The following is a 12,838-nucleotide window of genomic DNA, read 5'->3' on the forward strand; positions in this document are numbered from 1 at the left end:
GCACATTGAGATGTCACAAAAAAAGGCCTGAAACCAGCCTTGGGAAGCAGTTAATTGCACAAACATGTAGTGAGTGTGTGTTTAGAGCTGTTTAATGCTTATACAAAGTGTTCTCTTAAATTCCAGTCTGTGCAGGAGCAATAGAAGAGACTCACATGATGAAAAGCCTTGTGACCACGTAGGAAAGGTCCACAGAGAGGAGGGGATTCCTCTGCAGCCTTCTGTTCCCTAAGGACGAGGAGCCTGTGTTCTTTTTCTTATTTCTCTTTAGCAGTGTTGGTTTGGCAGGACTGATCCCAAAAGGCTGGTAGGATTCTCAAGGGGGTTAGATGTGTGTGTGGCAGCAGCATCCATGTTAAATCAAATGAAGCGTTTCTGGTGGCTGCTGACGGGCTTTAGAGGGAAGGCAGGACTCTCAGCTTGGTTACAGCACTCATGTGAGTTATTTAGTAGTTGTTGATTATGGAAGGTTTTCTTCTTTCAGTCTCCTTGGAAGTGATTGGCACTGGCCACAGTCACAGAGAGGCTGCTGGGCTGGATTGGCATCAGGGCAGTGAATTCCTCCACTTGTGCAAACTGCAGGAGTTGAAATACTGGCTCCATTGACGGCAGCAGACGACAGCCAGAATTTTAACCATCTGTGTTTTCCAGGAGCATGGGAATTATTGCTCTTCTAGGCACATCTTTTTCAGAAATGGAGACAATGGGCCACAAATCTCAGTAAGGCTTAGACTGGGAATGCTGATTGAATGCACCACATTTGCATTAATAGATTGTTCATTCACATTCCTGCCATAGCTCTGGGCTTTGATGAGAGGAGGGGAGAGACAAAAGGAAAGGAGAAAATGGGGACAGAGTTGGCTTTCCCCCCTCCCTCCCATTTGCATTGTCCTGGCAGAAAGTGTGGAGTCTGTGATGCATCTCATTCCCTTGTGTGCTGTGAGAGTCGCACTGTTGCTTATGTGTTCTCCTGCCTGTGTTTAGAGAACATTCCAAAAGGAAAATCATCCCTCCTAAATTGAGTTTATTAACCTGTGTTCTGCTAGGTCAGTAGTATTTTCTTTTGGTGTCCTGAAATCAATACATAATGTATGTGAGCTGACACAGAATGATTAACGTGTGTACAAACACCAAAAATTGTCTTTAATATCAGAACCCCGAAGTGTCATTTATCATTGCATTCATTTGCCAAAAGATGGGATGATGCCTTCAACTGATTGCCCTGCAACGTGTGGGTGAGGAGTGGGGGCTGCTCCCTCATTAGGAGTGTGCCTTCCATCCCTGGAAATGTCCAAGGCCAGTTGGATGGATTGTGGATCAACCTGGGATAGTGGAAGGTGTCCCTGTCCATGGCAGGGGGTGGAACTGGATGAGCTTTAAGGTCCTTCCCAACCCAAACCATTCTGGGATTCTGTCATTACATCTTCTTGCTTAATCTTGCTGATTGAAGTGTTTGGGAAATACAAACTATTGAGAAAAAAGGCACCAACTTTTAAAAAAGTTATTTTTTACAATAGTTTTGAACGTGTTTCTGGTGTAAATCGAAAGACTGAATTGGCTTACGTGGTAATGCAGTCAAAAAAGATTATAGGAAGTTATGGAAATTCAGGCTTAGAAGTTGTTAATTGATATTTGAAGAGGAAAAGAGCAGCTCTGTAATGGCAAGGTCCTGGACTGGGAGAGGGAAGGGTATTTTCTGGTTGTGTTCTGCTGCAGGAGGTGTGCCTGCACTCTGGCACACGCTCTGGGACCCACTCCTGTATTTATAAACAGGTCTGTGAATTAATAGTAATTAAGGCCTGTATTTGGAGTGGCTTTTGTAATCCATCATTATTGTTTTGTGGTTGTGTGTTGGCTAAAGAAAAGGCTCCTGCTCCACAGTGGAGGCTTTTAAGCAGTGCAAATTGCCAATAATTGTAGAATAAGAGAAAATTACTCTTTAGGACAAAATTATAGCCTAGGTTAAAATGTATATTTTAAAAACACACAGGACTATGATGAAATAAAGGTTTTAGTGGCGTTCAGGATGACCTGGAAAATGAACTGTAATTTCATTGCTAGTGAGTAATGAAACCATCTGAAATACAGCTTATTCAGCCTCAATGGAGCACCTGCACACAACAGAATGCACAAGGCCTGTCTTGTCCAGGAAGTGAATAGTACTTGTGAGGGGGTTAAATTAAGGCATATTTGAGCTTTATGTTAAAAAATTGCAGGGCTTTAATCCTCCAGGAACATCCCTGCTTGTGCTTTTAGTTGCCAGTGTGGTCATTGTACAGGTGATGGTTTGTGGAGCAAAGAAGGGAGGTGAAAACAGAGCTCAGGGGCAAAAGGAGGAGATCCAGGACCCCCTTCCAGGCTGGGCAAGGAACTGCCTTAATGTGCAGATCTCTTAATAAAGGAGAATGTTGAGATAGATAAGAATTGGAGGTAATTATGACATTTAATGGGTTCTATCAAAAAGGAGATTTCCTGAAAGGTGCCTCAGAGACCAGGGTTTAGAAGACTCTGCTTAACAACCTGATCAGCCATGGAGCTGTAAAACAACATATTTACCTGCAAAATGAGCAAGTGTGGCACGTGCAGGAGACACTGGTACTGTTGTTGTGGCCTCGAGGGTCTCACAGGAGGAGTTAAATAATGCTCCAGGGGTGGAACTTCTTAGCACAGTGTGCAAAGTCAGGCAGGTCCAGGGATATCCTTGGGATTGTGCTGGGTTGGGACAGAGGGATGGAGGATTTACGAGAAAAGAAGGTGAGTTGGTGGGTTCTGGGATTAATTGTAACCTGACAGTGTGCAGAGAGCCACTGAGATGGTTCAATGGTTTGGGAAGGTGTTTTCAGTTTTGTAATATTTCTGTGGGAGTTTGTTCTCAATATGTCGTTCTGCCAGTGGGGCGTGGTGGGACAGGAGGGGGCATGGAAGCAAAAGAGGTTCTGACTGGATTTAGGAGGAAGCTCTGCACTCATGTGGTAGAACAGGTTGTCTAAGAGCTGTGCAGTCTCCATCCATGGGGATATTTGGGGTCTGACTGGACAACTCCCTGAGTAACCCTCTGACCTTGTAGCTGACTCTGCTCTGGCTGGGCCCCTTCCTGCCCAGGTTCTCCTGCCATTCTGTGTCTTTAAAGGTGCACAGGACGTTGGGGAATGAGGGCAAGGAACTGAAGATTGTGGCTTCATTAAGCAGGAGGAAAGTTGAAAGAAAGAAGTTGTGATTTTTATGCCTATGAATACCTTAGAGGGAGGAAGTAATGGATAAATATCAAAGATGCAAAATAATTAATACCAAAACAAGGTCAAGATCAAAGGACCAGAAGTTGGTTTGAAATACAGTGGGAGGGGAAACTAGAAACAGAAAGTTTTTCAGAGGAATAAAGCTGTGGAAGGAGCCTCCAGGTATTATTCTGAGAGGGGAGAAAGTTTGTAACAGTTGGAGATGAGCCTGTGCAGGTAAAGAAGTTTTTCATTGAAGTGAGAAAAGCCTGACCGTGTGACATCAGATGCTGCTTCTCCAAAGATTTCTGCAGAAACTGGAGAGCAAAGATCGGATGCTTAAAAAGAAATCACAGAAACCCTGAGGGATTTTTGGAAAGCAAATAAGGATCCAAGCTGCAAATTAAGAAGTACATGTGTTAGATACTTTATTAGGCAATCAAAGGTAGTGAATATGGACAGGGAGGACTAGAGGAGATGGAGTTTTGGCACCAGGGTGTCACTGATAAGCAGCACGTGGTGACAGATTGGAGTAGGAAGCTCAAGAATTGGAGAAAGGATGGAAAATCCATCCCTTTTCTGCCCCATTGCACTGAAGAGCCACTCAGTGTTTTCCATCCACGGGTGTTTTGCATCCTTCAACATCAAGTTGAAGTCTCTGATCCGAGTGGTTGTTTGTTATCCCTTCTTGAAGGAAGAAGGAATCACGAAGCACCGAATGCCTCTGATTTGTTCCTCTTTTCATTGTTCTGCAGGCCTGCCCAGGTTCACGAGCCAGCCGGAGCCGACGGCGGTGCCCCGGGGCGGCAGTGCCGTGCTGAGCTGCGACGCCAACGCCGACCTGGCCCCGTTCGTGCGGTGGGAGCAGGACCGGCAGCCGGTGCCGCTGGACGAGCGGGTGCTGCAGTTGCCCAGCGGGGCCCTGGTGATCAGCAACGCCTCCGACAGCGACCGGGGGCTGTACCGGTGCCTCCTCGAGGGCTCTGCCGGCCCCAAGTACAGCGAGGAGGCCGAGCTCACAGTCCTGCCAGGTACTCGCTGGGACACGGGGCTCCTTCTGCCTCTGCGGGGTCTGAGCTCTCCGCAGCGGATGGAGAAGGGCTGGAGACTCTCCTGTGCCTTCTTGCCACACTGAATGGTTCAGCTCTTAAGGGATTTTAGGGAAAGATTGTTTTCTAAAGTCCCTGTTTACAGAAGTCCCACACTTACTTCCACTGTGACATGATGCAAAGAGGGAATCTGCTGTTTCTTTGAGTTATAAACATTTGGGGGAATCTACTGTTTCTTTGTGGGGATTTCTGAGTTTCTCAGGTTGAATCCCGTGTTTCAACTCCTACTGAATTTTCCCAAAGAAATTGGTGCTTAGTCCCTGCTCTTGGGATGCTTCAGCTGAGGGGCTTTTAAATGTCCCAATATTCAGGAGATTCCGGTTGTCTTAACAATGGGCCCTTTTAGGAATTCTCCAACTCCCCAAAGGAAGATGACTTTTATTTTGGAAGGTTTAGCAATGCCTGTTGTGCTGAAATGTTGAGATATTTTTATAAGAACAGAAGTCCAGCGCTGATGTCAAGTGTTGGTACACTGAGTGTGTTCTGTCCCCAGTGACTGTTGCACAGAGCTGTGTCACCAGCTGCTCCAACACAAAGGTTTGAAAAGTCACCACGAGTAGGGCAGGAATGTGCATTGTGCATTCCCATACTGGGGAAATAGGGGCTGTGTTTTGTATGGAGTTTCCTAATTGTTTCCAGAGCTGTCTTCTCTGAATTCATCTTCATGTTGGAATTCTGATTCAGTTGTTCCTGCCTGGAGAACTGCCAGAGGAGTTGCTGAATTTCCATCCTGGAGGCCTCCAGGGTTAGGCTGGGCAATGTCATGGTTGGCCTGACCTGGTGTGGGCAGCAGGTGGTGGCACCTTCAGGGATCCCTTCCAATGAACAGTTCTGTTTCTTGTGACTGTGGCACTTTTCTACCTAAAAGGCTGAAATTTCTGTAGAATACCCCAGTTTTCCAGTTGCAGCTCTCTTTTGAAATCGAGGTGTTTGCCAAGTTTGGAAATGAATCATGGTTGAAGTAGGAATTTGAGGCCTTTCCAAAGCAAAACCCTTTCTCCTTTAACTAAGGATACAGGTTTTGAAGAACAGCTCTTTGGGAAAAGGTACTTAATTGAATTATTGTAGTTTGGATTGCCTTTGTGTTTCTGCAGCCTTTCAAATGCTTAAGACTTCTCTGATTTTTGGCAATTGGAGATTACTTGATAAACTTCCATACTGCATTGATCTTTTGGATTCTTTTGGCTCTAGATATGGTTTACTTGCTTTTTTAATACTTTGCTGAAGGTGATTAAATAGAATTCTGTTAGGGAATACAAATGATGCTGTTTCTTTGCTTGATCATGAATCTGAAAGTATCAATAGTGAAGTTTTGTGAAATCTCTCCCAGCAGGCTTTTTTTAAAAAGTGGGATTAAGCTGTTGAAGGGAAAGCTCCCTTAATCTTGAGTAGCCCCATAATTGATTGTTTGGTCTGAGATGTATTTGAAAGAAGGATTTGAATTAATCTGTTCTTTATTCAGTTTATTCCCTTTTTAAATTGTTATCTGATATGTGCCTGACAGTGACCCCACTGCTCTGCTTCCCAGTCTTTGAAATACACACAACACACACTTGGGTTTACATCCATGGACAATGTTCTGCTTCTTAAATGTTCTACTTTTTCTTATACCAGGCTGTCACTGAGCAGGAGGGTACATTTCTGAGCTCTACTAGTTAATAGCAGGTACTTTCAAACATAGGAATACAAGGGGGAAAAAAACCCACTTCATTTTTGGATGCAGTTTGCACTCACATGGGAGCTGAAGTCCATTCTGGGAACCTGGAGCAATAATGGGCTCTGTCTGTGGTGAACAGTCCCAGCTCCTCTCCTCCTGGAAGGATTGGTGTATCCCTGTTCCTGGAGCAGGCAGAGCAGTTCCTACTCACAGGGAACGTGGGCAGAGCCGTGGGATGGTTCCTTTGTGGGCCCCAAACAGATGGTGAGATCCAGGACTGCTCAAAGCTTGTCTGCCCCTGCCTTGGATGGCTCTGAGGCGGGATTTCCACCCGTTCTGTTCCTCAGATCCCTGGCAACCTCCTCAGGCTGTACCTTGGAGCACGTGTGTGCCCTGAGCTCAGGGCTGTGAACATTCCTGTGCTATTTTTAGTATTTTGAGCTGGAGAACAGCAAAACAACAACTCTCAGAAATGCCTGCGAGTATCACATCGGGCCCGAGTGAGACACAACCACGTCTGAGTGTGATGAGACACAGAAGGTGCTTCAGAGAGCAGAAGCAGAGGAGGTGCAGAAGAGTCTGCCCTATTTAAGTGGCCAAAAATAATTTGAGGGCTTGTCTAGTTCTGGAGCTTTGCTGTCATCACACCTTCAAACACACATCTGAGTACTGAGAGTGCAGCAGTTAGTGCAGTGTGAGCAGTGGGAGTAACTAACTCAGCCCAAAGCTGTACCTCGTGGGTACAGCTCGTTTGCTCTGGTTCAGGGTAGACACAGAGAGTACAAACTGTAGTAACACACTGAGTAAATGTGCACTTGGCTTGTGCTTGTTCTTAAGGTGGAGGGAAAAAAGAAACAAATCCCTCTCCATCCCAATTCAGTGCAAAACTAATTCAGAGGATTCCCGTTTTCATAAGGATGGAAAACTGGTGGGATATAAAGCTTGTGTTACTTGTGTGCACATTAGCTGGTTGTTTTATTCCACTTAGGATGACTTTCTGCTGCAGTAATTTCATTTTCCAGCATGTAAAAGCACTTCCTCAGTAGCTCCCTGATGGAACCAGGGGATTGCCCAAGGCTGGCTGGACAAACCCAAACCTGAACCTTTCTTCAATAAATCTCTGCCAGCTGATGCAAGTTCCAGTTTCAGGCTGTAGCTTTGAGCTGGTTCAAGTTCCAGTTTCAGGGCTGTAGCTTTGAGCTGAAACAGTTTCCCAGGGAGTTGGAAGGGTGAGAATCCCAAAGGTGGGGATGTCTGGAGGAAAAGGCTGGGAGAGGCTCCGGCAGAGACTGTGGGTGGGGTGGTGATGGGATCCCGGGGAGATGCAGGAAAGGAATGGGAGGTTTCATTTGTGGTTTTCTTTGGCTCGTTGGGTTTTGGTGTGGGCTTTTATTGGTGTTCTGTCGTGTCCAACACCTTTGCAGAGCCCGAGGAGCCGCAGCCCCTGACGTTCCTGAGGCAGCCGTCGGCCCTGTCCAGGCTGAGCGGGCAGAGCGCCCTGTTCCCCTGCGTCGCCACGGGATTCCCAACTCCCTCCATCAGGTGGACAAGAAATGAGGAAGAGCTCCTCACAGAAGGGTGAGTGGTGGCTGACATCCTTACCTTTATCTCACAGCAGGAATAGGGGTTTGGATTAGTGCCCACCTTCCTTTGTACCAAATGTTAAACCAGAGGGGAAGAAGCCGGTTCCCAAATGCTGGAGGGCTTCGACAGCAGTGCTGGGACAAGGGATGTAGTTCAGGAGATTTGTGGAACAGTCTCACAGTATTTTTTTTTTGCAGCTATCTGAAACCAAGAAATCTTACTTAAAGCAGGAAGGTTATTAAGAATGTATTACCTTTAGATTGCCACTGGAATAAAAGAAGCAATTAAGGGAATAAGGACTCTGCAGGAAAACAAAGACAACTTTGTGTTGGTGTATTTGTGTTGGTGCACTGACTTTCTGCAATGAAAATGTCCATTATGTGTTAAAATGTTCCACGGGAGTTTAAGAATAAATGTTTAAAGCAAAATTACATGATTTCTCATGAAAATAGAATATTAAAATGTTAGGCATGATTAAAAAAAAACAGTGTAGGCTTTCAGAAATGCATCCAGTGAAAACACATTGTCATTGCTGGTGTGTTCACTCAAAATAATGTGGTGGAAAATCTATATGAAAAAAGCAGAACAAATCTTATCAAGACCATTTTTGTGCCTCTAATGAACGTACTTACCAGAACCAGGAGATTACAACCAGGCACTTGAATGTTCTCCGTGTCCCCCAAAGCCAGTGGGGAGATTAACGGAGCCCCAGGTTAATCATGGAACAAGGAGAGGGAAATCGTGGCGTGGCTGCTGCAGAAAGCAGCCAGAGCAGGGCACGAGTCTCTGCAGTAGCAGTGATATAATATATCTCTTTTTTTGGCAACTCTTAAATTAAAAAGGTCCCGGGGCTCGTAATTTGAGCTGTCGTGGCTGGGGGGAGCGGGCGGCCCTGGGCTGACAAACAGCTCGGTGCCCCGAGAGCTGGTGCCTTGTCAGGCTGATGGCCCAGGATTTAGAGCCTTTCTCGTCATAAATGTAAGAAATCACTTGCCTTTGGAGGCTGCTGCAGGCTCCTCAGAGCTGCACAGCCCAGTGGGGTGAAATGTCAGGATAAACGTGCCCGGTAAGAGCTTAATTTGTTTTTCTTGTGTGTAAAGTGGTGTCGTGTCACACCTTTATGAATTTTTGCTGCCCCTCACCCCATCCTGCTCTGGGTTATGGCATGTTCAGTGCACAGGGAGGTTAAAACTCACCTACCAGAGAGCTCTCCTTTTATTTTCTCCTGGATTTTGGAAATACAGAGCCCAGATTTTCCAACCCTCACCTGAGTACAGTGCTGGAATTCCCTTAGGAGCTCTTCTGTGAGGTTGCCCGTGATGACTCCTGAGGGCTGCACAGGGATTTTCAATTCTCAAAATTCAGAGTGAGAAATTGTTTTGGAGGGCTGAGGCATAACATGACTAAATATACTTGATCTTTATATGCACACAATTGGAACCAGGTCTGACCTGATTTTCCAGAATATTAAGTGTTAGTTTTTTAGTATTATGGTCCTTTGTTACAAGAACAGGTTCCAGTTGACTTTTTAATTCTTTTTTCTTCTTGCAACACTAAGCGTTTTTTTCTTTGTCAGTGAAATGTGTGCTCACTATAGACTTTACTTTTAAGGTGGGTAAAGGAGGGAATTTGATTTTTTTTTTTCCCCTCTGTAGGAATAAGATTCCTTCATTGTTCTCTAAAGTGTGCCAAAGCTCCTAAGTCTGACACTTGTGACTGTGGCTTAACAGGAAGAGATTCAACCAGGAGAAAACAAAGAGTTCTTAAACTCCATTTACCCCAACAGCCATTGTATTATTTGTTTGAATAGAATAACTGGAAAATCTCCAGAAATTAAGATTCTTTGTTGGAGTAAAGCCTGCAGTTACTGCTGCTAAATAGCTACCTTAGCTTGTTATGCATGGTCTGTTAATGTAATTACAAATTAAATCACATTTAATTTGTACTGAAATCCTCTTTTGTGATAAAAGTATGACTTTTCTTAGCATGGCTTTTCTGTAGCCAAAGTAAAAACTGATCCTTTTTATCTGGGCAGGTTTTTCTGTCTGGGAAAAGCTCTGAAATGATGGGTTTTGTTTAGACACACACACACAGACCAGTCATTAACATAGATATATATGTAGGTATATACATATATATTGACATATGTCTCTGTGTAGGAAACAAAACTTGGATGTTTTGGGCAGGTATGTCCCTAATTTTGACCCCTCGTGAAATGATTTAACACACAACCTTATTTTGACTTTTGTCCTAACTGTGGTAATTAATCTAATGCAAAATTAAATGTTTACCTTTCAGGCTGCATTGCTGAGGAGAATATGTTTAGGAGCTTGCATTTCTGGGAAAAACAGATTATTTTTAAGGGTTGGGAGTGGTGGGGCTTTGGAATTAACTACATGTTATAAGACCTGAAAAGAAGGGAAGGTGATTAAATGTGATGGATTATTTGTTGAAGACTGCAATAAGATTTATGTTAATGGATAAATGTGAGTAAACTTGAATGATGACAGTCTTGGCAGTTGTTCCGACAGCCAGCCTGTAATGCAATATATTGTGAAATTAGTTTGCTGTGATAAAATATTTCCCAAATTAATTAGAGTGGAAGAGAAGGAAGCTTTGAGTGCTGGGTGAGAAACTGAAGTGAACACAGTGCTGAGAGTTTCCACTGTAGTAAAGCTCTTAGAACTTCAAGGAATCCTTTCAGAACTTACTGACTTGAAGATTTTAAAGAAATATAATTGCTAGACCACTGACTTTTTGGCTCTTCATAAAGAAGTCCATCAAAGAGTATGAATGACCCGAGTTTCACCTGGGACCTGGGGAAGTTCTGGTTCCTCAGAGCTGAAGAGCAAAGGAGTGTTGGGAGGAAGGGTCTCAGTGTTCTCCCCCCATCCCTGTGCCCTGCTCAAGGTGTTGCTGTTTTGGGCTACTCCTCTGAGACCTTCCTTGCTGTGTGCACAGTTCCAGAGAGAAAATAGCACAGGGTGGAAAACTGGACCCAGTAACTGGCACTGGGAAAGTGCTGGACTTGTGCTGACAGCCTTCCACGGAACTGGCTCGCCAGTCCAGCTGGTAACCTTGATAGATTAGAATTTTCTCAAAACTCCATTGTTTGTAAGGAAAGGAAAAGGCCAAACCCTGTTCCAGGTTGAGATTTAGCTCCAAATTCGAGCTTCAGAATCCGAAGGAAGCCCCTGGACTCATGTCTAACCCCTGGCAGAGGGTGCTGGGTCTGTAATGCTGGTACCTGAGTGGAGCCCTCCCCGTCATCCATGTGGTTCAGCAGTGGGAATATCCATCCTGCTTTTCCAGCTGGATTTCCTCCATAAACTCGGAATGAGCAATACCTCTGCCAGGGATGTAGAGAATGCTGAGTGAGGCGGAAGGAAGGGATAGGGGCATCTCTGTTTCTTGCCAAAATAGGAATTCATGTAAATATTGGAATAAATCTTAGGTCCTTTACGCAGAACTTCCTGAAGTGAGATCTGCTGTAGTGTCAGTATTATCTGACACACAAGGCTGGGATGGAAATGGTCTCTACTGGTTAGAGTTTTTCAGATTTGAGCCAACTTTGAGCCTTCCTTAAAAATTTTAGAAAAGCCCTTTCATAAAATTTAAATTTTGTTTAAATATCTGGTCTGGGCAAGGATCCTGCTGTGGGAGGGTCTGTTCTTCAGCAATTGTAGAGTCACTTCGTGCTTTTGACAATTCTGAACTTGGAAAGTGAAGTTTCAGGTGGCTGCCAGGGGGGGTTTTCAGAACTTGGGACACAGACACAGAGTCTGAAATGTTTGGAAGAGGATCTGCTTTGAAAACTTGCCCGTGTGTGGATCAGGATGTGCTCCAACATCTCTGTGGTGTACCTTGATTTATACTGGGACACTTCTGTGGGGGGAAGGTACAAATGCAGGTGCCACAAATTCTTTAAAAAGCTGCAGCAGGTGAGGTGCTGAACCTGAAATTAAACCATTGGAAGGGCTCGAGCTGTAACATTTTAACAAGGCTGTTGAAGTGGAGCAAACTCTGCAGCGGGTTGGGGCTGTTCAGTTCAGCAAAACTTCACATCATTGAAAAAACCCTGCAGAAAATGGGGTTGTGCAGGTGATAATTCCCCCCAGCGAGGAGGTGGCACAGCTGAGGTCTCGTGTGCCACGTTCATTTTATGCTGCTGCCGCCTCTACTTGTGTGATCGCATCCATGTTCCAGGTTTTTTTTTTCCTCAGTGCTTCCCAGGAATGTGTGATATTTTAATTATTACACAATTACTGTTTGCAGGGCTCTCAGAGTGATTGGGACGAAGTGAATTACACTTGCCCAGCTCAGGAAAGGTTAAACATAGCAGAGTAATTATGGAGATTTTTCTGGTAGTAGATTCCACAAAATAATCTAATTTACTGTCTAATTTTATCTGCTGTACTTTACCAAGACAGCAAATAGATTATAAGATGTTTTGGGAATAGTAATTTAAAAGAGGGGGGGAAAAAGCCCAAACCTGAGGGTATAACTGGCAGTTTGACTACAATAAATTAATAAAGGCTCACTGTATTTTGTGATAATGAAACACAAAAAGCCTGTAAGTGAGGCATCCAGAGCAGCTCAGTAATTGTGTATTAGGGGTATGTGAGTGAGGGATGTATGGAATGCATGTGAAAGGCTGGAATTTGATTTTCCTCTTCCCTGACATCTGAATGATCAATCTTTGTTGTTTTTAATGACACTTCAAATTATGTTATCACTTTTATATTAGGCTGATTCTTTGTCTCCAGTGCCTGAAATCTGATTTCTTCACTCTTTTGTGGAAATGCTTCATTGTCCTTACAAAATTAAGATGTTTTTACTTTATTGCAAAGGCAGTTTTCATTTAAGCCCAGGATTTTTCCACAGCTAATGCACACACAGGGAATCACCGAGGAGTTTGTTTTCTCCCATTGAATTTGTAATGGATCACGAGTTGGGAGATTGGGCTCAACTCTGGGTTTTCTTGAGGAAAATAATCCCAGAGAGTATAAACATGGCACACCATAGTGATGACTGAGCACTGTATAACCCTGTTCCTTGCCAAAAGGAGAATCCATGGAAACACCACCTGGTCACAAGTGGTTTGTGAGATCCCCTCTGACAAACTTTTGTTGCCTAAGTGGCAACAAAATTTTTGATAGTTATAGCAATGTCTTAACTGCTGGTTCATAACCACAGTAGTCTGGTGCCTCACCATGGAGATGTTACTTTTCCAGAGGCTGGCAGTGGGAGAAGGAGCAGCCTAAGGCATGTGT

The 12,838-nt window shown here is 44.3% G+C and overlaps 1 protein-coding gene across 9 annotated transcripts in view; it reads left to right on the plus strand.

Moving 5' to 3' along the window:
- The window catches only part of NEO1 (neogenin 1), a 170,140-nt gene that overhangs the window by 64,598 nt on the left and 92,704 nt on the right, over positions 1 to 12,838 (plus strand). For all 9 annotated transcript variants that reach the window (XM_032699811.1, XM_032699806.1, XM_032699807.1 and 6 more), the window contains exons 3-4: positions 3,971 to 4,246; positions 7,406 to 7,559. In XM_032699811.1, the coding sequence (XP_032555702.1) occupies positions 3,971 to 4,246; positions 7,406 to 7,559 (430 nt within the window). The remainder of the gene's footprint in view (positions 1 to 3,970; positions 4,247 to 7,405; positions 7,560 to 12,838) is intronic.

This window comes from Chiroxiphia lanceolata, chromosome 12, assembly GCF_009829145.1.
Source record: "Chiroxiphia lanceolata isolate bChiLan1 chromosome 12, bChiLan1.pri, whole genome shotgun sequence".
Taxonomy (NCBI): domain Eukaryota; kingdom Metazoa; phylum Chordata; class Aves; order Passeriformes; family Pipridae; genus Chiroxiphia; species Chiroxiphia lanceolata.